At 54.2% G+C, this 26,004-nt stretch overlaps 2 protein-coding genes across 5 annotated transcripts; one reads left to right on the top strand and one right to left on the bottom strand.

Moving 5' to 3' along the window:
• FNDC11 (fibronectin type III domain containing 11) lies at positions 1,974 to 3,334 on the top strand. The gene has a single exon (XM_018057531.1). It carries the CDS (start codon positions 2,279 to 2,281, stop codon positions 3,278 to 3,280), a length of 1,002 nt encoding a protein of 333 aa, XP_017913020.1. The 5' UTR covers positions 1,974 to 2,278; the 3' UTR covers positions 3,281 to 3,334.
• On the bottom strand, positions 6,269 to 25,410 carry GMEB2 (glucocorticoid modulatory element binding protein 2). 4 transcript variants are annotated; one of them, XM_018057527.1, is made up of 10 exons: positions 25,348 to 25,410; positions 18,784 to 18,948; positions 18,392 to 18,489; positions 17,713 to 17,840; positions 12,384 to 12,487; positions 11,923 to 12,080; positions 10,111 to 10,182; positions 9,707 to 9,844; positions 9,280 to 9,402; positions 6,269 to 8,859 (listed from the first exon to the last, which is right to left on the bottom strand). In XM_018057527.1, the coding sequence occupies exons 2-10, from the start codon at positions 18,912 to 18,914 to the stop codon at positions 8,201 to 8,203; spliced, it is 1,611 nt and encodes a 536-aa protein (XP_017913016.1). In that variant the 5' UTR covers positions 18,915 to 18,948; positions 25,348 to 25,410; the 3' UTR covers positions 6,269 to 8,200. The 4 variants fall into 4 exon arrangements, with proteins under 4 accessions (XP_017913016.1, XP_017913017.1, XP_017913018.1 ...); XM_018057528.1 differs by lacking the exon at positions 25,348 to 25,410 and having other exon boundaries at positions 18,825 to 18,938; XM_018057529.1 differs by lacking the exons at positions 18,784 to 18,948; positions 25,348 to 25,410 and adding an exon at positions 18,685 to 18,766.

Raw genomic sequence — 26,004 nt, 5'->3', positions numbered from 1 at the left:
GATACTTGGGATCTCTGTGTTATTTCTTGCTGCTGAATCTCAAAATTGAAAGTTTAAGAAAATAGCTGAGAACGAGAAATTTAAAAAAAAGGATGAAGTCAGAGATGGAAGAGGTGAGGACCTGCCTGACCCAGAAGAGGAGGGTAGACTGCCCTGTCCCCCCCATTCTCTCTGTGAGTGGGCCGCACGGGTGGACGGTCTTTCACTGCTTTTCATTCCCTTCCCCACTTTCCAGCTCCCCGCCTCTCCCTCAACTTTGAGACAACATCCCCTTTCCAAATAATTCAACTCTTGCTTCTCAGACCCCTAAATAACGACATAACAACAGCTACAACTTACAGACTAAGCGCCCAGGGCACCCCCCACCCCCAACACGGTGATGGGCGCTTAGCCCGGCAAACCCTCCTCCCATGAGTGAGGTCACTAGGAGGGGTGGGGGAGGGGCACCGTGGAAAGGGAGGCTCTGCCAGGGGAGGGGAATTCAGAGACAGACATCCTATGCTGGAAGGTACCCACCATTGACCTACAAGGGGGTGGAGGTAAGGGCCCTCCCTTGACTTCAGGAGGCTTCCAGGTTGTGACCGGGGAACGCGCCCTGGCAATCTTCCCAAGTCGAGGGGGCCGATCCCCACACTATGGGCTCTCCGCCCACCCCGCCCTCTGGGCAGAGCGTCACAAAGACCCGCGGTCCCCATGGCAACCCGCGGGACGCCGCGGTGCGAGGCTAGGCGCCCCTGGTTCCGTGCACAGTAGGCAGCGCTGCTCCGGGAGGCAGGGCAAGTGGGCGCGCCGGGAGGCGGGCTAGGGGGGTGAAGGACGAGGGGAGTGTGGCGGAGGTGGGCAGGCGGGGTCTGGTGGGGGTCGGTTGAGGGGAAGTGGGCCCAGGGCCAGGGGACTGTAGGGGGTCCCGAGGCGGAGGAGGGTGTAGGTCTGGGTAGCGGGCCAGGGCAGGCAGCTTCTTTTCCTGAGTTTAACAGCAACCTCTCCTGGCTTTTTCAATGGAGAAACTGGGGCCGTCTGGAAGCACCTCTGACCTGTAGTCCTACCTGGAGCTAAAGCTCCCTCCAGAGGCGGCTTGAATCTGTCCCAACCTTGGGCTACTGGGCCACTGAAGGACGCAGGCCAGCAATCCTAGTCCTGGTCTGTTGCACCTCAGCCCAGACACTGGTGCTGCTGTGCCCAGGGTTGGGTCTGCCGCCTCTGTCCCAGGAAGGTCCTGGCATCTGGGGAGGGAGACCGACTTGGGTCCCAACCTCACTCTGCCCCTTGGGCCTCTCACTCAGCCTCTCAGCTCCCGTTTGTAACTCATCCAACTTTCTGGGTGCTGGACAACCTCAGACCTCCCAGTGAAACCACGGGGTCTGTCTCACTGTCCTTGGGGATGGCTGGGACCTGGGGCAGCAGCCAGGAATGCTGACCCCCTTTCTCCAAGGAGCCCCAGCCTTGTGGTCAGGACCTGCCAGGCTTGGGAGCACAGCTATGCCCAGCTCTAGGGCGCTCTGGACCCTCCTACAGAGGGGAACCTGGGTGGAGGAGGGGTGCAGAAGGAGATAGACTCTGGGGTCTACACTGGGCTCAAAGCCTGGATTGAGAGCAAACTACCAAGTGTTCTGGGCTCAGGCACCCCATCTGTGAGCAGGGGCACCGTTCAGGGGCTTTTCTTATGGGCTCAGGAACATCCTGAGGCCCCAAGATACAGCAGGGCTCCGTAATGAGGAACTGGCATGATTACTCCTCAGAGCTGAGGCCACCTTGCCTTCTGGGCTGGCCCTGGGCCTCTGCCCTGCACCTGCAGTGGGGTGTGGACAGTCTGCCGGACAGTGGGGTCCCCAGCTGGGGTCTGGTGATGCTCAGACAGGATCACTCTGAATCCTGTCGACAGCTCCAGAGGAGCAGTGTAACCCCATTTCAGATGGGGCTACACAGCTAGGCAGTGGCTGGATTTTCCAAAGCACAGGCCCAGTGCCCCTGTCTCAGCCCTTCCCTGTGTCATCACAAAAGACCATCACTAGAGTGTCGGCCCTACAATGTCCACTTTTATCCAGATCTGCAGCCTGCCCACCTGGCCCTCCAAGCAGCCTCTGTCCAGAGAGATGAGCCCTCCTCACAAGCCTCCTCCCGCTCCCACCCCCACCCCCGGAGGCCAGAGAGCCCAGCATGGGGGCCAGTGGGACTGAAGTCACACACAAACACTGCCCTGAGTGGGCCCCGGGTGGGCAGCAGAGGCCAGTCTGAGCATTCCGTTCACGTCCTGCCCTCCACCCCCTGCTCCTAGACTATGAACTTCCAGGTGACAGGCCTGGGCCTGGACAAAATGAAGCTGGACAGTCCCCAGTCCTTCCTGGACCAGGAGGAGGTAGAGGAGGCCGAGGATGGGCAGCTGCTGGAGCCCGAGGCTTGGCGAACCTATGTGGAGCGCCGCAACACTCTGCAAGAGTTCCTGACCTCAGACCTGAGCCCCCACTTGCTCAAGCGCCACCACGCCCGCATGGAGCTCCTGAAGAAGTGCTCCTACTACATTGAGATCCTCCCCAAGCACCTGGCTCTGGGCGACCAGAACCCACTGGTGCTGCCCACCACCATGTTCCAGCTCATTGACCCATGGAAGTTCCAGCGCATGAAGAAGGTGGGCGCTGCCCAGACCAAGATCCAGCTCCTGCTGCTTGGGGACCTGCTGGAGCAGCTGGACCATGGCCGCTCCGAGCTGGATGCCCTGCTCGAGTCGCCAGACCCTCGGCCCTTCCTGGCAGGGTGGGGGCTCGTGGAGCAGCGCCTGGCGGACCTGTCGGCTGTCATGGACAGCTTCCTGGCCATGATGGTGCCGGGGCGCCTACACGTCAAGCACCGCCTAGTGTCTGACATTGGCGCCACCAAGATTCCCCACATCCGGCTCATGCTGAGCACCAAGATGCCCGTCATGTTTGACCGCAAGGAGTCGGTGGCCCACCAGGACTGGGTCAGCCTGCGCTGGTTTGTCACCATCCAGCAGGCTGTGCCAGAGCAGTTTGAGCTGCGCTACAAGCTGCTGGACCCACGGACACAGCAGGAGTGCATGCAGTGTGGCATTATCCCCGTGGCCGCCTGCGCCTTTGACATCCGAAACCTGTTGCCCAACCGTGCCTACAAGTTCACTGTCAAGAGGGCGGAGAGCTACACGCTGGTGTATGAGCCCTGGAGGGACAGCCTCACCCTGCACACCCGACCAGGGACCCCTGAAGGGCCCGCCCCCAGTAGGCTGGGCAAGCTGGGCTCGTCCCTGATCGCACCTTCCGAGAGATGATTTTCTAGTATTTATCCACTAATAAAGAGGAGTATAAACACACATACACAATTAAAGAAACAGACTTACTTACGTTTTAGAGGTGGTGGCAGCCACATGAGTGTTTTTTCCTGACTCAGCACAGCCCACCCGTGAGTCCCGCCCCCTCCAGCTCCTGCTCTCTTTTCCGGTGGGGAGCCCCAGGCTGGCCTTTGCAGGACACTGACCCCTGTAACAAGAAGCCTCAGCTTGCCTGGCACATGGCTGCCACCATCAGCGGTGAGAACGGCTCCAAGGCTCTGGCGCCTCCGCCCCAGCCCCTCCCATGTGCCCCCAGCTCCTTCCTATCACAGTGAGCAGCCATGTGACCTGGGAACAGGCTCTGGCCACCTTTCTTGCCTCCTAGGCTGGGGTTTCCCAAGGCGGGTGGATACCCCCAAGTCCTGCCCAAACCTCATTGGAGGCAGTCATGGCCCCATTACTATCTCACCTGTCAAGGCCAGGGGGCCCAACAAGAGCACATTTTATTTTGTTTTTAATGAAAAGTATTGTATTCTCCCCAAAAGAAGCTGAAGTTCATCTGCAGCCCCATCCTTAGGTGGATGAGGATCCTAACAAGGGAGACTGGCAGGGTACCCTGCCCAGATCCAGGCCAGTGGGCAACTGAGAGAGTCTGCCCTTGCCTGCCAGTGGTCAGCTCGGCCAGCAGCTTGCTTGCTGCCTGTGCACATACCCACTTCGGGAAGGTGAGGAGGATGCCGGCGGCTACCTGCTCTGGCAACTTGGCCTTGCTCAGGTCCAGGAGGGACGGCATAGTGTACCCTGGCTATGGCTGAAGAAGACTGTTCACAGCAAAAGGCCCAGAGCCGCCCCCAGTACATGGCCAACCAGCCTTCTGTCGCCCACCGTTCACACCAGAGCAGCCACTAGGACTTCAGGCCTCTGGAAGGATATGGTGTAGCCAGGGCAAGGGGGTCAGAAACAGAGCCCCTGCCCCACTGAAAAGCAGTTTGGTGAGAGAGGGGACCTCAACTGGGTAAGAGAGCCCAGCACCACCCTCCCTTCCCAGGTATGGACAGTGTCTTCTGCAGGGTTGGGGTGTCTTCACCTAGGGCTCCCCTCCCAGATCTCTCCAGGCGCCTGCTTGCTGCCACGTGCTAGCCAGGGGTTCAGCTAGACTGTCACATGGTCTGTGGCATCATGTGGCTATGTCAGGGGGAGGGGAACTCCCTCCTGGGTGTCCTGCAGATGGAGTCACCCCAAGGCTTCCAGGGATCCAGAGCAGTGGAAGGTGGGGCATGGGGACGAGAAGCCTAGAGGGGAGAGGAGCAGGGGCCAGCCAGGGGACCAGAGATGGGGGTTTATGCTGGTCATACTGATCCAGAGCCCAGAACACTGGGGTGAGAGCTCGCCAAGGGAGGAATGCATGGGTTCTGAGTCCTGGCACATCTGGGGGCCTTCCAGGGTCCATGCCTCCTTCCCATGGCCCCTCCTAGCACCTTCCTCATGGTGCCAGTGCAGGTGCCAGGTTGTAAGTGATCCACAGCGCCCTCCCACTGCAACCCTGGAGGTCAGGGCACAGGTCTGTGCCTGCCCCGCCCCTCGTGCCTGTGGCTTTCTGCCTCACCAGCTTCTCTCTCCTCTAGATCCGTTCGCTGCCCTGCACTCACAACCCCAGGCTTCAAACTGAGCCTGGGTGAAAGCACAACCCTCACCATGGTGAGGCCTACTGTCCACCCTCTGCCCATGACCCTGTCTGATACCACCTCTGCAAGCAGTTGCCTGACTGTGGAACTGCAGTCCTCGGGGATGCAATGCCTCTTCCTACTGGAAGCCCTCCCTGATTCCAGGCTGAGGAGGGCTTGGTCCCATGCCTCAGTGATCCGGAGGGGCTGCAGCCCCAATTGACCGAGCCCTACCACGCCAGGCTTGATGCCCGTGGACCCTGTCAGATGGGCTGTGCCTCAATCCAGTTGCACATCCCTCCTGACCATGCAGACTGGAGACCAAAGCCCCTGCACACTGTCTGCCGAGACTGGGGTTCCAGTTGGGGCCTCATGGCCAGAGCCCATGTCCTTCCTGGACACACAGGGAGGCTCACTCCTGAGACCAGAGGTTCATGTCCACACTCCTGGCCTCTGGGCCTCGAATCTCTGCCTGCAACTTGCCTGCCACCTACCAGGGGAGGTCCACTCCAGGCCACGTGGCTCAATAGGTGCCCGCAGGACCTACAGCATTAGGAGGGGATTGGTCTCTGACAGAACGTTTCCCGCATGGTGGATGCTGGGCTGCTGGGGAGATGTTCCTGTCTAAAGAACCTGTAGAGCACTGGACACAGCCACTGCCAGCATCAGGAGAGGTGCTGGGTGGATGACAGGGGTCCCAGGATGACCACCCCTGCACCTGCAGTCAACTCATCTTAAAAGGGCACCAAGACACAGAAAGGGCAACCTTCCCAACTGAGGGTCCTCGGACAGATAAACAAAGTCCCTGACTCACCCTCTCAAAAATTAACTCAAGAGGATCATCTCAATGTCAAAGCTAAACTATATTTTCTACAAAACACATGAAATCTTCACAGCCTTGGGGTAGGCAAATGTTTCTTTAAGAACATGAAAAGCCCTAAAAAAGTCAATAAACTGGATTTCATAAATATCCAAAATGCCTGCTCTTCAACAGATGTCAGTGAAAATTAAGAAAAGGCAAGGTGTTGACTGAAAGAAAATATTCGAAGTACCCAAATCTGAGGAATTGTAGTTTCTCAATCGTAAAATTCAGTAACTTGGGACCTCTCTGGCAGCCCCGTGGTTGACTCCGTGCTTCCCCTGCGGTGGGCACTGACTTCGCGCCTGGCTGGGGAATTGAGATCCACTATCAGTTTGGAACTGTAAAGAAAGAAGCCGTAGGCGCCCTGAGTCAGGGTCCTCACCTGGTCCCGGTGCTGGGTGCAGGAGTCCCTGCTGGAAATCCATCCACTCACAGCCCTTCATCAGAAGACACAGACACAGGTTACGAAAAATGTTTTTATTTGAAATCAAAGTACCAAGCAGATACTTGCAAAACACCGTACAAAGTAGAACTCAGAGGTGTCCCTTGCCCAGGCTGCCTCCGAGCTCTCCAGATCCAATTCTGCCTCCTGGAGCCCGAGCCTGGGACAGGCCCTGCATGCCTGGTGGGGGGAAGGGTGGGGCGCTGACAGCGAGATGGCCCGATCCTCACACCGGGCTGAGGGTTCCTGGAGGACAGTGGGCCCCTTCCCCCACCTGGAGCTAGGCCCCCAGGCACCGTGTCTGGAAGCAGCCGTCACGGTTGTCTATATGGCTCTGAAATGAACTTTCCACCCAGTGCTCCGTGGCCGGCAGGCAGAGGCAGCTTTCCAGGGCGTAGCAGGTCTGAATGGTCAAGGTTCCAAGCACAAGATGCCCAGTTTCACTAGCAACATGTTCTGATATGATCTGAGCTGGACGCAGGACTGGCTGGGGTGTCCCGTCCACAGGCTCAACTGTGTGTATCAGAGATGCGCCTGGAAGAGGAGCGTCTAACAAGGAAGTGACACTGTGCTGAAACCAGCACGCCCGAAACGGCAGCCGACCAGACATGACAGAAACAAAACAGCCTCAGTGAGGGTGCTGAGGTGGGTCCAGGGGACCTGATGGACGGAAGGACGGATGGACGGAGCCCAGTTCCCTTCAAAGTGCGAGGCAGGCAGAGGCTTCTCTCTGGGTCTCCGCAGGTGTCAGATGGACAGGAGGCCCAGGGTGGCCGTGGTATCCCCCACTGCAGTGGCTCAAGGCCTGCAGAGCAGCCCCTCCCTGGTCTTTCCAAGTCCAAGACCAGAAAAGCAGAGGGCCGGCCAGCCCACAGGCACCCTCCCCACGAGCACCTGGGTGCCACCTCACCCATGCTGGTCCCAGACGCCTTGTGGCACCAGTGTCAGCCAGTGGAGCGCAGCCACCTCTAGGGGGGCCCCACTAGCATGGAGCTGAGCCCGGAGTTGAACACCAGACCATGAGCCCCAACCCGAGGCGTGTCCCCACTGGACATGGAGTGACCCCTCTACAGGCCCTGGTCGTTCTCTCTCTGTGTCCTCCCCAGGAAAAGCCACAGGGCACACCCGCCTCTTGCCCCCGGGGCTGTCCCAACTGTCCCTGTGTACAAGACACTCTTGAACCCAGAGCAGATCAGGGACCCCAGGCACTCTGCCTCGTTTAGGTTGAAAACACGATAAACCTGACTCTTTGTTGGAGCCTACTAAGGGGTTCACTTAGGAACACCCACAGAGCATGTGCAATGGCCCCTGAGCATCTGCGGGCAGGGGTGGGAGGCCTTCTGGCCTGTGCTGCTTGGACCCCTGGGTCCCTCTGGCCAGGCAGGTGTCCCAGGGCCTGAACCCTGACCCCCGGGTGCCCTGGAGGCCCCTGAGCCACGTGCAGGCCTGAAGCACCACTGATGCTTATGCCAGAGATGGGAGAGCAGAGTGCTGGCCACACTAAACCTACAGAAAACTGTGGGAAGAAACCAAATCCATAGGATCCATGGGTTTCCACACTTGGGGACAGTTCCCAAGACACGTGTTAGTAACGGGCTCCCCAGCTACAGGCCGAGGCCCTGCCCCTGCCCTGCCTCTGCCACCAGCTGCACTGGGCCCCTGGCCCCCAACCTGGCTCCTCACCAAGGCCCCACGTGTAAACAGTATTAATAAGCAACAGATGGAAAAATATATTTCCCAAGAAAACAGGGGAGGAGGCTCAGAGCTCAGAGCCCCACATCCCAGGCTGCTGCCACGTCCCTCGCCTCTCCTCTCTTCTCCGTCTGTTTTGGCGTTTCCTCTCTTTGGTTCAGCAGCCCCACGTGGCCCACGGGCACCAGCGCTGTGCCCCCACAGCCTGAGGAGAGGTGGCCAGCCCAGTGCCCACGTGGGGCCTCACCTTCCATTGGCTGCTACTTGTGCTCATGGCCTTCCGCCATGGCGGCCACCTCGATGGTGGCCGTGTGCTCCTCAGGTCCCGGGGCAGCCACGGCACTCTCGACAGTCCCCGTGGGCACCGTCACGATGGTGCTGCCCCCGGGCGATACCTGGGCCACGTTCTGCAGGGTGGGGCCCAGGCCGGGCAGGGTGAGCAGCTGCAGTGGGCTCACCACCTTGACCACAGTGCTGCCGTCCTGCATGGCGGCTGTGCTCAGGACCGTAAGGCTGGACGCGTCCGGGTGGATTTCCACCGTGTTGGGGAAGGTGGTGCCAGAGGAAGCCAGCACCGTGTAGCCGCCAAGCAGTGGCGAGGCGGGGGAGCTGGCTGGAGCGACCTGGGGCGCAGCCTTGCCCAGCACGGGGGAGGGCAGGGTGGACACCACTTTGCCCAGTGGCACACTGGTAAGCTGGGAGACGGGCACGCCGGGGGTCAGGGCAATCTGGGCAGATTGGGCGAGCACCTGTGAGGCGATGGCAGCTGGCCCAGATGTGGCCCTTGCGAGCCGCGGTCGCTTCACAGGGGGCGGCAGGGAGACCGGAGTGAGAGTCATGAGCACGTTGCTGAGGTGTTGTGACTTGTGCTTGAGCTCCTTGGCCCGCCGGCGGTGCTCGTCACACTGCTGCTCCAGGGCTGTGGGGCAGGCACAGGGCATCAGACCACCCACCACCAGACAAGGACCTGCACTGGCCTGGGGCCTGACCTTGCATGCGCGTGGGGACGCTGTCTGCAGGGCCTTCTCTGCAGGGGACTCGCTGCTCTGAAGAAGCAGCAGAGAACAGCTGGCTCGAGCTGCCTGACTGGGTCAGCCTTCCCTGTTCTGTCACATGCTCTGCTCACGCTAACGTTTGTAGGCAAACTGCCTGGTTACAGAACCAGCCTGCCTCACATATACCCACAGGCACCTCCCAGGAAGGCACCACCTCACAGGTGGGTGGGGAGGATGAACTGGTGAATTGCGGGGAGGTCTAGCTGGGGCTGTCCCAGTATCACCCACCCCATGCCTGCCTCCGCACACCCAAGCACCTGTGGGCACAGCCGAGGCCAGTGTACCTGCCAGGTCGCGGGCATACTGCTCCCGAGAACGGTCCATCTGACACTTGTGGCTGGCCAGCACCTTCTTCACCAGGTCCAGCATGCCGAAGTTTTGGACGATGTTATTGAGGAGGACGGCATCTACACGGGCAGGGCAGGCAAACAATGAGAATTGGCCGGCCCATAGCAGGTCTGGGGCACTCCATGCCACCTGCTGAGGTGTGGGACCAGGCGCAGCAGGTCCTGATCCTAGGGCTTGGCTTCCTCCCAGCACCAAGGAGGGATCCAGAGGGAGCAAGCTAACTGCCCACCCCTGCCGATGCTGCTGGGCCAGCTCGGAGCTGGAAGAAGCAGGCTACACTCACCGGCATCCTGAGGCCACCCCCACCATGCCGAACCAGTAGAGGCCTTGGGGCCCATGGACCAGGGCAAACGGACAGCTCACCTCGGAGCTGCAGGGGCGGGTCCTGCACCCGCTGCTGTAGGCCCTTCATGGTCTCCACCAGCTCCTGGTGGAACTCCTGTATGACCTCGTCCAGCAGGCCTGCGTCCTTCAGCCCCCGCCAGAAGGCGAACGTATCATCTGAGATGGAAGGAGGGGCTCAGAGATGGGGAATCCTGCACAGACAGCCCCTCTGGTTCTATCACAGGGAGGAGTAAAGAACTGCCAGGAGGACACAGCTCTGCGGGAGCCGTCTGAGTGTCCCCCGCCCAACCACAAGTGGGAGTCCAGTGGGTCAGCCCTGTGCATCCACCAAGACAATGCCCGGCAGCCCACAAGTCCCCCGGGCAAAGCCAGCAGCAGGTGGGAGCCCCACCCCCCAGCGAGAAGCCCAGGGAGGCCCGCACCTCCAACGGCTGTGGTCCAGTCCCCTGGGTCCTCACAGGTCTCGATGGTGATGGTCGCAGGAGCCCCATTCACTGCAACCAAGATGAGCCTGGTGAGCCTTGCTGGCAATAGGCCAGCACTCCACCCACCACAGTACCCCCTCCCATACCCCCCGTTTTCAAAAAATTAATTAACGTGTATAAGCACAGCAGAGGATCCACACATTATACATCCACTGCTAAATACGGACAAAGGAGGAGCTAGAAAACGTCTCCTCAGAGCTGTCCCCAAGTCCTCAATACTCTGCTGTCTCTGTCAGTTATGATGAGCCTTCATGCCTGCCGGCCAGGGGCCACAGGCCAGCCTTCCCGCCTGGCCTGTTCTCAGCAGCCCCTCAAGTCTCTGTCTCATTGACACTATCATCTGTCTCAACAGCTACCACGTTTCCTTCTTGTAAATCAGAAGAGGTGGAACTTTGAGAGGTGTAAGCCACCCATGCTGGTTTACCTCTGTCTCCAGTATCTTCAGAGTCCTGGACACGGTATGGATCTGGCCATTTGGGGCTTAGGAACAAGACCAGCATCCTAACCTCTGGGTGAGTTTTCTGACCTCATGCCAGCCTTTTCCACATCCAACAAAGACATCGGCTGGGGAATGTCAGATGTTTGAAATAGCTTTTTCATAGTCTGGACTGACACAGAACCTTTAACTACACAATAGGTGACTCTGGTGGTCTGAGGACTCTGACTGAAGAAACCACCACGGAGGTAAGTTTAAGTAAAGCGACAGACTGTCCAAACCATCTAGAGACAACAGAATTCTCAGAGCTGAACCCCAACCCCCACGTGGCCTTTACCGGGCATGGCACTGACTGGACACTCAGTGTTCAGAGGCTTCTTGGAGACCAGCCACTGCGGCCGCCTTTTACAAGGCAGAGAAGTGCTGTCCCAGGGCCAGGCCACCACCCAATAACTGCAAACAGTGACCACTGGATGAGGAAAGAGTCGACAAGGGCCAGCCCCAACTGCTGGCAGCCTGCATGTTCCTGGATCTCCCAGAGGACTCCCCAACTGAGCCGGCTGCCAGTCTGGGCAGGTAGGGTGCAGCGACTTATTCAGGGTGAACTCCAGGAGCTCTCTTTGCCCCCGAGCCTCCCCTCCAGCTTCCCAAGTACAGGACAAGGCCCCTCGACCAACCACTGTCTGGTCAGCCGTGAGGACAGTCCCTGGCCACATGGCAGCAGGCCCAGAGTGACCAGTGGAGGAACAGCTGAGGGGCAATCCAATTCCCATCTTGGGAAAGGTGGCACCACCAAGTCATCAGTGGGCAACATGAACAGGGAAACTGGGACCTGATTTCATTCCAACTTGTTTTAAAAAGAATCTCTGTGCTCAAACATCTGGAAATAATCCCAGGGAACATGAAGGCCTTCTACCAGTTAAACACATCAGCTTATCTACTATAAACACATCAGCAACTCAAGTGGCAGGGAGCACACACAAGCCCAGACCAGTGCTGAGGGGAGAGGCTCCAGGGCAAGGGCAGAGGATGCTCCCTAAACGGGCAAAGCTGGAGGTGGGCACTGGACACTGGCCCTGTTAATCTTCATGCTCTTCTCCACCTATGAATCATCGTATTTTATAATAAGAATGGCTTAAGAAAATAAAGTCCTTCAGTCTTCCCTGTGGGTAGAACAGCAATGCAGCTAGATTTCCTTGGTGAGGAAGGAGGAGGTGGGCGCAAACCACTGGGGCCCAGAAGGGACAGCCAAGTTGACTGGAGGCCCCATGCAAGCAGCCAGCAGCGGAGGGAGCCCAACACGTGGTACCTACCATCAGCGGTGGCTGGCGTGAGCGGGATGTACTCAGTGGGCGTGGGGCTGCCCAGGGATGCGCGCGCCCCAGAGAGGTCAATCTTGGTGCTGCGGCAGGTGTTGGAGCAGACCCTGTCATGCTGGTAGAAGTCCAGCTCCCCGGAGTCCATGATCTTCCTGCACGGAGGAGGACGGGCGTCACACAGGGTGACTAGGCTGCGGAGGCTCAGGGCTTGCCTGTGCTCCACCCCAGCACCATTCTCTCAGCAGCGTGGGGATGCCTGTGTGTGGCTCTGTCCATGAGGAGTGTGACCACAGCGGCTGGTACCCAGAGGGAGGCAGCTATCCCGGAGACTTCAGTCAGCACTGATGGCTGGCCCTCTTTGAGAGAGTGGCCACAGTACTCCCTGATGGAGGGTCCCTGGCCAGTCCTGTGTAGGCCCCACTCCCTCCGCCCCACCCTACCCCTGCCCCGTCCACCTAAGCATGATGCCGTTCATTCGGATGGCTCGCTTCCAGTCCTTCAGGGTGGACTTGCCGGCCAGGTGCACAAACTCCTTGGGGCTGATGACATGTTCATCGTACTGTGGACAGAAGAGCAGAGCAGGGTCAAGATGGAGCCTCCCCGATGCCCTCTCTCTTGCCTGACCCTCTGTCCAGGGCCAGCCTGGGAAAGAGGGTGGATGGCAGGGCAGCCACTGTGGAGGCACATTCAGGGTTTAGCCACTGGCAATCTTGACTGAGGTGGGAGGAAGAACCATCCAGGTGAGCCACGCCTGATCCTTGAGCTGCAAGGCCTGAGTGAGGTGCTGGCCCTATCCTGCTCCAGTGGATGGTCAGGTGCTGCCCCTAGCAGGGAGGGAGCTGGGTGCTTGGTGATCTCCTCAACCACATACCCAGTGCCTGGGACCCAGGGTGCCCAGCCCACTCTGAAACACAGGGCGCTCTCTCCCTCCGGACAGCAAGCAGCGAACTTTCCTGTACGTAACTTATTCCACAAATAACATTCACATACAGCCCATCAAGTAACAAGAGACACAGTCACAGGGTCAGCTGTGAATACCCCTTCAGCCCACCTGGCCCAGCCCTAACAGCACCCTTCATGGCACAAAAGCACATGCCCGATTCAAGTCAGGGAACTGCCCTCCCTCCTTGCGCGTCTGCTAGTTTCACCCAAATGTGGCCTGAGAAGGTGAAGTATCCGACTCAGTCTTGTAGAACAAGCGTGCACTGAAACCAAAGAACCAACACACAACTGCATTTACTTAGTGTACAGGGGGGATGGACATGTCACAGGAGCAGCAGAGGCAGAAACAAAAGCTCCAACGTGGCCTGGACACATGGCTGGACCTAAGCAGGGTGCTGGATGCCCCGGGGCCTCCCCTCCCCAGGGCCCCACCTCCCAGGGCAGCTGCCCTGAGGGGCCCTGCAGTCTGCATCAGGTCGGGCCCAGGTTACCCTGCCACTGGAGCAAAACTGCCTCAGCTCACGTACAAGCCACACCTGCTCTGTCACGCTCCACAAAGTGTACATACTCTACAAATTGAAGGCTCGCAAACACCCTGTTTCAAGCAAGGCTATTGGTGCTGTTTTTCAATAGCAGTTGCTCAATTCAGGTCTCTGTGTCACATTCTGGTAATTCCCCTAATATTCCAAACTTTTTCATTAGTTACGGTGATCTGTGATCAGTGATCTTCAGTGCTACTACCACGACTCTGAGAGCTCGGATGATGGTTACCATTTTTAGCAATAAAGCTAAAGACATGTACATTGGTTTTAGACATAATGTTATGACACCACTAACAGAGCATGATTCAGTGTAAATATACTTTTTATATGCGCAGGGAAAACAAAAAATGTGTGTGACTCTCTATTGCAAGGTGGCCTTCTCCAAGGCTGCCTGCGACCAGCCTGGGAAGCCCTCTTGATGGAAGCAACTGTCCTGATTTCCTGAGCCTAAACAGTGTCCCTCCAAGCCAGGAAGCCATTCTATCCCTTGCCTTGGTTGGTTGGGAGCTGCCTCTGAGCCCAGGAAGGCAGGGATAGTCAGCACCCTCTCTGGCCAGTCCCCAGGCACAGGAAGTCCATGGTGGACCCAAAGAGCCCCCCAACTATGTGATGCCTTCTCTGACCCTGCCCCCACCTGACATTGTAGCATCACCTGATGGCCTGCCTCTCCCTTACATCCTGCCACCCCTTTCTGTCCCGCCTCCCTCTGAGGAACCAGGTTCTCCTCTACTGGTGGGGCAGGTGTGCTCCACACTCAGGGTGGGCTAACTGGTCCCACTCCCACCCGTCTGACTGTACTGACTGTCCTGTCTCTCCTCTCCCTAACCTAGAGGAGCATCTCAGATTGACCATGCCTTCCTGACCTCAACATTTGTGAAGCATGCAGGTCTGTGTTTCTGCAGACAAAGAAAGCGTCCCTCAGTTTGTGTCTGTCTGATATCTTCCTGAGCGGAACCAGGTTGTGCGTTTGTGTCAGGAAATGCCACAGAACCCCTGCCCATTCCATCAGGAGGCTGTGGCAGAGACTGGCCCAACACTGACACCCAAACATCACCACTCATTTAGCAGGTGATCTGCAGGCTTCACCCTCTGTAAGCAGCACCTTAGTGATGGGGGTACTTGGAGACCAGCTTCCCCTGACTAGATGCAACACCTCCTCACGGCGCTCTGGCTCCGGCACCCCATCTATATTTTCTAGTTGGCGTAAGAGTTTTAGCTCTTTCTTGTTTGATGTAAATAAATGACATGAAATATACTACACCAAATATGGGCAGATAGATTCTTATTTTTACTTGAATTATAATCCATGACCATCATTCATTATTTTGATGCTAAAATGTCCCAGAGCCAGTGGAAGGTCCTTTGCCCTGGCACCTAGTGTAGATTTTAAAATGTGAAATTTTGAATGTATTTGTTCAGTTTGGGATGTATTAAGTTTCTTGAACTGCGGGTGGCTTTCTTTCCTGGGTTATGAAAGTTCTCAGACCCCCTCTCCTCTCAGAAGTCACATAGATAGGTTAGACTTTCCTGTGCTTCCATTTTCCCTTGAGACATTTCGCTAGGTAGTTGTCTCAATAACTTCTTCTGTCTTCTAGTTCACTAATTATCTCTTCAACTGTGTCTCAGTTCAGTTCAGTTCAGTCGCTCAGTCGTGTCCGACTCTTTGCGACCCCATGAATCGCAGCACGCCAGGCCTCCCTGTCCATCACCAGCTCCCGGAGTTCACTCAAGACTCACGTCCATCGAGTCAGTGATGCCATCCAGCCATCTCATCCTCTGTCGTCCCCTTCTCCTCCTGCCCCCAATCCCTCCCAACATCAGAGTCTTTTCCAATGAGTCAACTCTTCGCATGAGGTGGCCAAAGTACTGGAGTTTCAGCTTTAGCATCAGTCCTTCCGAAGAAATCCCAGGGCTGATCTCCTTCAGAATGGATTGGTTGGATCTCCTTGCAGTCCAAGGGACTCTCAAGAGTCTTCTCCAACACCACAGTTCAAAAGCATCAATTCTTCGGCGCTCAGCCTTCTTCACAGTCCAACTCTCACATCCATACATGACCAGGAAAAATCATAGCCTTGACTAGACGGACCTTAGTCGGCAAAGTAATGTCTCTGCTTTTGAATATACTATCTACGTTGGTCATAACTTTTCTTCCAAGGAGTAAGTGTCTTTTAATTTCATGGCTGCAATCACCATCCGCAGTGATTTTGGAGCCCAAAAAAATAAAGTCCGACATTGTTTCCACTGTTTCCCCATCTATTTCCCATGAAGTGATGGGATCGGATGCCATGATCTTCATTTTCTGAATGTTGAGCTTTAAGCCAACTTTTTCACTCTCCACTTTCACTTTCATCAAGAGGCTTTTTAGTTCCTCTTCACTTTCTGCCATAAAGGTGGTGTTATCTGCATATCTGAGGTTATTGATATTTCTCCCAGCAATCTTGATTCCAGCTTGTGTTTCTTCCAGCCCAGCGTTTCTCATGATGTACTCTGCATATAAGTTAAATAAGCAGGGTGACAATATACAGCCTTGACGTAGTCCATGTCCTATCTGAAACTAGTCTGTTGTTCCATGTACAGTTCTAACTGTTGCTTCCTGACCTGCATACACGGTACTGGAGATCAGTGGAGAAATAACTCCAGAAAGAATGAAGGGATGGAGCCAAAGCAAAAACAATACCCACCTGTGGATGTGACTGGTGATAGAAGCAAGGTCCGACGCTATAAAGAGCAATATTGCATAGGAACCTGGAATGTCAGGTCCATGAATCAAGGCAAATTGGAAGTGGTCAAACAAGAGATGGCAAGAGTGAATGTCAACATTCTAGGAATCAGCGAACTAAAATGGACTGGAATGGGTGAATTTAACTCAGATGACCATTATATCTACTACTGCGGGCAGGAATGCCTCAGAAGAAATGGAGTAGCCATCATGGTCAACAAAAGAGTCCGAAATGCAGTACTTGGGTGCAATCTCAAAAACAACAGAATGATCTGTTTGTTTCCAAGGCAAACCATTCAATATCACAGTAATCCAAGTTTATGCCCCAACCAGCAATGCTGAAGAAGCTGAACGGTTCTATGAAGACCTACAAGACCTTTTAGAACTAACACCCAAAAAAGATGTCCTTTTCAACTGTGTCTAATCAGCTGTAAATCCACCCACTTAGTGTTCGATTTTAATTGTTTTTCATTTCTAGTTTTTTTCATATCTGCTTATGCTTTATTCACGTTTGAGTCTCTTTTTTATTTCTTGAAGTAACTAAACATACTTATTTTCTATTTTGTGTCTCAGAATTCCAACCTGTAGCATTTGTGGGCCTTACTTTGCTGTCTGTGATTTCTGTGTGCACTCACTCAGGTGCTTTGTTTCCTTGTGTGCTCAGGGTTATGCTCTGCATTACTGTGAGCTGCTCCTTTTTTTGGAACTTTGTCTACCAAAGTTACTTGAAACCTGAGATAAAGGTGAGTTCTTTGAAAAAGGATTTCTCATTTGTTTTTGTCAGATTCCTGGGGGAGCTCTGAGCCAGGAACCATTCGACAACTAAACTCTTAGCTAAAGGTATTCACACTGTACAGGCCACATGTGACTCCTCAGGAGGGTCCCTACTCCACCTAGTGCTGATGTGGGAGGGGCGTTTTCCTTGTCCTAGAGGTAGGGGGGCTGGGAGGATGTGATCAGCATGTTTTCTAGCCCCCAAAATTGAGGGTGGAGACCTCTGGAAGTAGCAGCATCACAGGGACAATCCCTACCCCAACAACACACCCCAACTGGGAGCCCTGAGCTTTGGCTCCTCATCTCCTGACCACAAGGCTGAGAAACTAGTGTCAGGCAAAAGTTAGCTGCCCTCTACAATCCACCTTTACTCAGGCCCCAGGCCTACTTCCTCCTCTTTTGCCAGCTTAAGGAGGCATCTTCTAGATGCCTTAAGTGGCATTTTTAGCTCTTTTCAGCACAAGGTGAGTGGGTACCTAAGCTACCATGCTACAGGAAAAGCAGACCTCTCTCCTGTCCACCTTACCCACGAGTGCTAATGAGTCTCTGCAAAGCAGCTCCCTTGTTTAACTGCCCAACAGAGTCAGTCCAGGAACAGAACTCACTGCCCTGAGGCTTTCTCATGCCCTGGTGATAGCCTGTTTGTCCCTGAAGCCTCCTTGTCCTCTGTTCTCCCAAACATGGGATTTCTGCCTCCTGAACTCCCCACCAAGGTCACACACCTGCCATTGGGGTCTCCTTTTGTCTGCTTCGTAGCTGCGGCCCTGGGAGCCCCTCCCTGAAACCTGGCTGCATGGGAACTCTCACCTGCACACACTTCACATTGATGCCGGGGCACACAAACTTCCTCCAGATCAGGTTGGCCCTGCTGTCCCCGCAGGTGATGGGGTAAACGATCTCTGCCTCCAGGCTCTCCTCCTCTTCAGCCATCTTCACTTCTCACCAGGTGTGTTGACAGGGAAAGGGGCAACACAGAAAATCAGTTACAACTTCTCCAAAGCATTTCCTGCAAAAGTACAAGGTTAACTACCTTGAAAGAGAAATCAGAATCCAGGAGAGACTGAGACAAGACAAAGGTGGGCAGAGGGCATTTCTCCTCAGCCCAAAGTAAAGACCAACTGATGGAAATAAAAATTCACCCAAACACTTACAGAGAAACCTATTTGTAATATTTGGAAGAGCTCTGAGGCCTTTAATGTTAGGCTACAGAAAAAGGCCAAAGGCGGTAAGAGTCTGCATTGCTGATCACAGACAGCTACACTAACCAGGACTGCAAACCGAGCTCTCCCTGCTAGCCACAGGCCAGCGCCACACCTGGAGACCCTGGAGCCAGGGCCTCTGTGACGCCTCAGGCCCACCTCTGGAGAGGAGCCCCAGGAGGGCCTCGGGAACCTTTGCTCCCTTACTCAAGGGAGGACAGTCCCCTCAGGCAAAACCACTTCTGGAGCGGCCTGCGGGCGCCACTGCCAGAAGGCAGGCTCCCTACCTAACACGGCCTCCTTGAGTTGCGAGGATGCCGTGAACGCGGCTGCAGCAGCCGCCGCGGCATTTTCCGTCTCCATGTTGTCCTCCGTCAGGTCACCGCTGGGGACAAAAGGGAAGGAGATAGAGGGGACATCAGCACCTCTGCAACAGCCAGCCCCTTGCTCCACTACCATTTCTGCCTCGCTTTCCAGTCTAGCCAGAGGTCATGGCACTGCTGACCCCACACATGTCTCTCCTCACTTCACCTAGAAAACCTGGTTCCCAACTGGCCTGACCCTTAAGAGGAGAAGTTACCGTGCATTTGGGGACATGAAGCCTCGGCAGCGGGAGAAGAGACACAGCCCTCAGCTCACCTGAGCCCCTCCGCCACCGCCCCCCCAAGGCTATCCTCACCCGTGCGGGGCAAGGTTGGTGGTGACCAGCACAGTCTTCACCTCTTCCACACCACTGCCATCCGCCGCCGTGTCAGGCGTCGTCACCACCACCACCTCCTCCATGTGGACACTCACATCAGGGGTGGCCATGGCTCAGCGGACAGGAGACGCCAGGGCCCCGGGCCTGCAGGGCAACAGAGCAGGCACAGGGTCTGCATGGGGACCTTGCTACCTTCTGACGGTGGAGCGAGCACAGGGCGGAAGCCCCGGCAGAACTGTGAAGCTGCACCAGGCCCAAAAGCCCCACAGTTACACTCGGGCGCTGGGGAGGAGCCAGGATGCAGGTGGATGCCTCTGGAGGCGGGTCCTGTCGGAATCCAGGGCTTCGCACAGAAGGCTCTTGGGAACCCCCTGTCTCTGGTGTGGGAGACCCTCCCTGGTGTTACTTTGTCTTTGCCTCTTTGCCCTCCAGTGAGCCTCAGCCCTCTAATCTCTGTGATGGTCGTGGTCAGGCAGGCACTGAAAACTCCGGGGGCCTGGAGGCAACTCACTGCTCCACTGCTCTCTACCCGCTGATGCTTGGCTCAGGGCAGGCCAGGTACTGAGGTGTCACAGAACAGGGGAGGAAAGGCAGCTCTGGGGGTTGGAGTGTGCAAGAGACTGCGGAGAGTGGAGAGGTGGAGAGGGCCTGACCCTAGCCGTGTGTGAAGGCTCCGGTCACTCCTCATCTGTCTGTGTGCAGACCTGGCCCAAAATGGTCAGCCAAAGTTTTCGAGGACTGACCTCCAGGGTCACCCACTGCCCAGGTCTCAGACCAGCCTCGATGGCACCTGAGGGACAGAGGGCCCGGCACAGGCTGAAGGCTAAGCTGACCCAAGACAGCGTCTGCTCACAGGAGGGGCTCAGACCTGCAGCGCAGGTCTGCTTCTTGCTAGAACAAAATGCTCCATTCTCCACAGGATCTCACAATACTCAAAGGATCAGACGACGATCCAGAATTATCTACCACACAAAGAAGCAGGAAAGTCTGACCAAAATTAGGGTAAAAATAATACAAAGACGCCCAGTCTGAGGTGACCACTGGAACCCCCAGTGGCCTGAGCTGCGAGCCCTCCTACTCCATGAGTGGAGCCTGCGGTCCTGACCGGGTCAGCACAGGAACCAAGGTCATAGCCAAGTGGAAATTTGAAAATAAAAAAATATAATAACAAATAGAAACCCACCTTGTGGGCTCAATATCAGAATGGACGTGAGAGAGGAAAGAGACACAGCAATGAAAATATAGAGCAGTACAAAAGATCTAATGTGAACAACAGAAAGAAGAGGGAAAACAAAATGAACGGAGCTTCTGGGAATGCAGAACAAAAGAAGGTGGCCATCTGTATCACCAGAGTCCCAGAGGAAAGAAGACCGTGCCGAGCTGAAAAACAACTCGGAAGAAATAACAGCTGAACACTTCCCAAGGGTAGTGAAAAATATAAACTTACACACTCAAGAAGTCCAACAAACTTCAAGCAGAATAAACTCAAAGAAATCTATGCCGAGAGCATAATCAAATTGCTGAAAACGGATGACAAAGTAAGAATGTTACAAAAACAGCAGATAAAAAGGTACGTATTTTCCACATGAGAACAGCAACCTGAAGGCCTTCGGGACTCTCCCCAGAACCACAGAACCAGAGGCAGGGACTTCCTTAACATGCTGAAAGGAAAGAGCCTCAGGCCCGCATTCTGTGGCAAGGAGACGATCCTTCAGAAACGAAGGCACAATAGAGACACTTTCAGATTAAGGAAACTTAAGACAACTGGCCACAAGCAGATCTGTTCTAAAAGCAGTGTTAACAGGGTCCTTCAGACAGACGGAGATCACAGCAGAGGGAGGCCTGAAGCTTCAGGAATGGAGGAAGGCAACCCATGTGGTAAATATCTGGTAAAACTCAATAAACAGTTTTCCCCTTCAGTTCTCTTTACTTATGTATTTAGCTATGTCAGGTCTCAGCTGTGGCATGCACGATCTTTCATTGCCACGCACAGACTCTCTAGTCGCAGCATGCAGGTTTAGTGGCCCGGAGGCAGGTGGGATCTTAGTTCCCCAACCAGGGAATGAATCTGTTGCTTGCATTGCAAGATGGATTCTTAACTACTAGACCACCAGGGGAGTCCCCAAAATTAAGTCTTAGTTTAAAAATATAAAACACAACACCAAAAGTGACCCCAATGTAAACTACGGACTCTGCTTGATGATGAGTCACCTGGGCTTTGTGGACTGCAACAAACGTATCGCTCTGGTGAGGATGCTGGCAGGCACGGAGGCTGGGGAGTGGATATATGGGAACTCCGGAGGTTCCTGTTCAACTGTGCTGTGAACATAAACCTGCCCCAAAATGAGGTATGTACATTACAACAGAATGAATAGAGAGGACAGTAGAAAATGAAAATAACAAGCTATAGGTGGAAGAAAATACTTGCAAATCACATCCGACAAAGAACTTGCCTGCAGAATACTGAAAGAACTCAACAACATCACAATTTAAAAGTAGGCAGAATATGTGAACAGACACTTCAGCAAAAGAGAAGTCCAAATGAGCACACAGAAAGCTGCTCGACATCATTAACCCATAGGAAAATGCAAACTAAAACCACAAGAATACTATTGCACACCTATTAGAACAGCTTAAAAAGCACCAACAAAAAGCTGATGATACAAAGACTGGGAGGATGTGAAGCAACCGGAATTCTCACACATAGCTGTGTGGTGCAGCCACACTAAGAAGGGTCTGGACATTTCCATAAAGTTAAATACATTCCTCCTACATGACCCAGCAAACCCACTCCTAAGTATCTGCTCCAGAGAAACGAAAACTTGTACACACAATGTTACGACAGCTTTATTCATGACTGTCAGAAACTGGAAAGAACTCTAATGACCTTCAATAGATGGACATAGGAAGACGTTCCATGGGGAACAGGGACGGTCTCTTTGAAGCACGGAGCTGGGAAAACCAGACCTCTGCAGGCAACAAAATGAGGCTGGACCTTCACTTACATCACAGACAAAAATTAACACAAGATGGATCAAAGATCCAAACATAAGAGCTTATACTGTAAAACCCTCAGAAGAAAGCAGAGGAGAAAGTCCTCCTGACAAAATTTTGTAATGACATCTTTCTTTCTTTGTTTTTACTTTCTGGCTACAGTGGTACAGTTTGTGGGATTTTACTTCCCAGAGACTGAACCCAGGCACTCGGCAGTGACAGCAGAGTCCTGCCCACTGGACTGCCAGGGGATTCCCTAGCAATATGACACCAAAAGCACAAGGAACAAAAAACAGGTTAATTAGCCTCCACTGAAATTAAAAACTATTGTGCACCAAAGGATACTCCTGGGAGACTGAAAAGGCGACCCACACACTGGAAGGCAGTGTCTGCGCAGCACATGTCCACCAAGGGATTAACACCCAGGATGCAACTCAACGACAACAAAATGACCGGAACCATGGGCCAAGTATCATTTGAAGGAGACATTTCTCTAAAGGAAATCTGCAAACAGCCTGTCAGCCATGGAACAGATGCTCAACACCCTTAATCATTGGGGAAATGCACACGAAAACCACAAGGAGATACCACTTCATACCCATCAGGATGGTTATTAAAACAAACGGAAAGTAAGCGTGGTCAGGATATGGAGAGACTGGAACCATCCTACACTGGTGGCAGACCAACAAAATGGTGACGCCCTTGTGGAAAGCAGCCTGGTAGTTCCTCAGGAAGTCACACGTACAGGGACTTCCTTGGCGGTCCACTGGTTAGGACTCTACACTTCCACTGCAGGCAGCACGAGTTTGATCCCTGGTCTTAATCCCTGGTCAGGGAATTAAGATCCTCATGTCACGAGGTTTAAAAGGAAAAAAAAAAATCACTTTAAAATCACCCTTATCACCTGAAACTAACACAACCTTGTTTGTTAATCGGCTATAGCCCAATAAAGTTTTTTAAAAAATTGCCATGAAAGTAATGTTGTTCTGTGGTACTTGGCTTTCATGGAGGCACCTCTGCTTTCACCAGGTAGGCTCTGAGAAGCCCAAAAAGCCACATTTGACCCCAAAGCTGCAGAAAGGCAAGGGCCCACCCTCAGCGAGCAGCTGTCCACCCCCACACCTCAAAACTGTATGGAGCACTAAACAGTGAAAACTCACAAAGTGGAATTTCTGCCTCTCCAATGGCAACTATAGTAAGTTCTCAAAATTCCTCTTTCCCAATTAATTTTGAAGTAAAGAAAACATGACAAAATATTTCTAAAACAGCATTTTGGGGCATAAATATATAAAAACAGATTAAAAATGTGTGAGTGCACAGTTAGTACATCAGATTCAGATCTAGCTTTCCATGTCTTCAAAAAAATCAAATATTTTCCTTTGATAAAAATATGACCAGAAACAGCAGAGGGCCTAGGTCACACAGCAATGGCCCACAGACACAGTTTCTTTGATCCTCACCTTGTTTCAAAATATTTAATTAGTTGCAACTTTTTCAAAGTTTACAGGCTTCACATTTTAGAAATCCAGATTTCCAGTGTCTCTCGAAGAATGTCAGAAGTAGCCATTCCTGGAGGTGGCCCTCTAGCCCTGCTTTTCCTTGAGAATCTGGGCTTCCTCGCCCTGCCTTCCTAGGGGGTGAGGGGGGCACAAGCACTAGCTGTCCAGTCTTGACCACACCCTTCAGTTACCCTGGCCAGGCCGCATCAGGCTCTTAAGTGAGCCACCTGTATGTGTAAGTTTCTCCCCTGTCCAGTATGTCTTCCCAAAGTCTTAAGATACTTCCTACAAAGAAGTAACTTCTGACCAGTCTGCTTAATGTTTGTTACACTGGGGATTTATTTAATCCACTTGGTTTTATCCTAAACAGACTGGTGCACACTGTTGTACTCGGTTGTGCATGGTTGGTGGGAATGTAAATTGTGCAGCCATTATGAAAACAGTACCAGGTTCCTCAAAAGACTAAAAATAGAACTGTCATATGATCAGCAACCCCACTTCTGGGTGTATATATGAAAGAACACAAATCAGGATCTCCAAGAGACACCTGCACCCCTTGTTCACTAAAGCATTATTTACAGCAGTCAAGATACAGGAGTAACCTCAATGTCCATTGACAGATGAATGGATAAAAGTTTGATATACACACACAATGGAATATAACTTAGCCTTAAAAAAAAAAAAAAAGAAATTCTGCCATTTGTGACATGGATGAATGTGGAGGACATTATTCTATGTGAAATAAGCCAGACACAGGACAAAATACTGCATGATACCACTTCCTGGAAAATCCCATAGACAGAGGAGCCTGGAGTGCTACAGTCCATGGGGTCACAAAAGAATCCAACACAACTTAGTAACTAAACAATCACCACCTACATGAGGAGTCTAAACAGCCAAACTTAGAGAAGCAGAGTGTGGAATGATGGTTGCAAGCATTTGGCGAAGAGGGACCAGGACAAAGTACAAAGCTTCAGATATGCAGAATGAGTAAATCCTGGAGGTCTGAGATACTGCATGAAGTGAAGTCGCTCAGTCGTGTCCAACTCTTTGCGACCCAATGGACTGTAACCTACCAGACTCCTCCGTCCATGGGATTTTCCAGGCAAGAATGCTGGAGTGGGTTGCCGTTTCCTTCTCCAGATCTTCCCCACCCAGGGATTGAACCCGGGTCTCCCACATTGTAGGCAGACGCTTTATCGTCTGAGCGGTGAGGGAAGTCCTGAGATACTGCATAGTGCCTAGTTAACAACACTGTATACTTAAATTTTTGCTAGGTAAGCATTCCTACCACAAAGTAATAATGAAAGCAGGAAATTTTTGCTGATTGACAATTAAACGGCACAGATCGTAGTTTCACAGGCGTACATGAAACTCATAAAGTTGTATAGTTGTTATGCAGTTTTTTTTTTAATGAAAAAAAGACTGATGTAACTGAAATTTGTATTTTAAGTGTTAGCAAAGAAAGATAACCTTGGCTGTCTGGAAGAAAACTAAGTAAATCACAAAGTTAGGCAAGTATGTAACAGGTCATTACTGGCAATGGACCCCTACGAAGAGGTTCACGTGGCTCAGGTTCTCACCAAGGGTTCTGCAGGCATAAGGCCCCCACAGAAAGGGACGTATCAACGTGGCCCTAAGGGTAGAGGGTTACCATGAGGCCCTCATGGGAAGCGGGGATTATCCCCGCGGCCCCCAGGAGAGAGGGATATCCCCGCGGCCCCCACGGGATGAGGGGGCATCCCCGCGAGCCCCACAGCAAGGGGAGTATCCACGAGGCTCCCACGGAAACGGGGCGATCCACGCAGCCCCCACCCAAAACCCTCCCTAGAGCCCGCCGCCCGCCGCCTTCCGGCAAGATGGAGGCCGCGCCGCCGCCGACGCGCCTGACGCGGACCCGTGACGCCCGTGACGCCCGCCGCGCGCCGCCGCCCCTCCCCCGCTCCCCTCCCCCCGCCGTAACGTCCTGACGCTCCGCAGGGACCCCTGACTGGACGGCGGCGCGCGGCGGAGCGAGAGGCCTCGCCGCGGGGGGGCGGCAGGCGCTTACCTGAGCCGCGGCCGGGCCTGCGCGGGCGCCGATGGGCGGGCGGGGGTAGCGGGCGGCGGCGGCAGGCGGGCGGCGGCGGCGGCCTCGGGCTCCGCTCCTTGTTGGGGATTCGGCGGCGGCGGCGGCGGCGGCGGCCCGGGCGCGCGCTTCCTAGTGACGCAGACGGCGGGGCCGCGCACGCACGGGCAAGGGCGAGCCCGGGGATTTATTTGGCGCTCGGCGTGGAAGCGGGCGGTGCTGAGAAATAAGGCCCGGCGAGGCCGGGCGCGCGTGCGCGTGGGTGTGGGTTGGGCCGGAGGTGGATGTCCTGCCCTTTCCCAGGGCTGCGGGTCACGCTGCCCCCCCGCCCCCTCCGCCCGCTGGCTCACCTGCCTGGCACGGAGGAAACAAGACCCGGGAAAGGATGCGTAGGAAGACTCGTTTAGGGTTGGCGAGAAATGTGAGTGACCTGCCCGTGTGTGAAAGGGTTTCCCCAGAGGCAGGCAGGTGAGAGGGCTGCCGTGGCGGTCGTGCAGTCCGAATCCTGCGATTATCATGTTTTATTTTTGTATTATAGTAAGCCATAAAGACAGCCCCCAGTGTTCCTGTGTCGACCCCTAACCGCGCTGTCTGTCCTATGCTGTAATCACTGACCGTGTTTGCTCATCTTAATTTGCG

This window comes from Capra hircus, chromosome 13, assembly GCF_001704415.2.
Source record: "Capra hircus breed San Clemente chromosome 13, ASM170441v1, whole genome shotgun sequence".
NCBI classification, from domain to species: domain Eukaryota; kingdom Metazoa; phylum Chordata; class Mammalia; order Artiodactyla; family Bovidae; genus Capra; species Capra hircus.
Note: the sequence above shows the minus strand (reverse complement) of the source record. Positions and strands in the feature narration are given on the sequence as shown.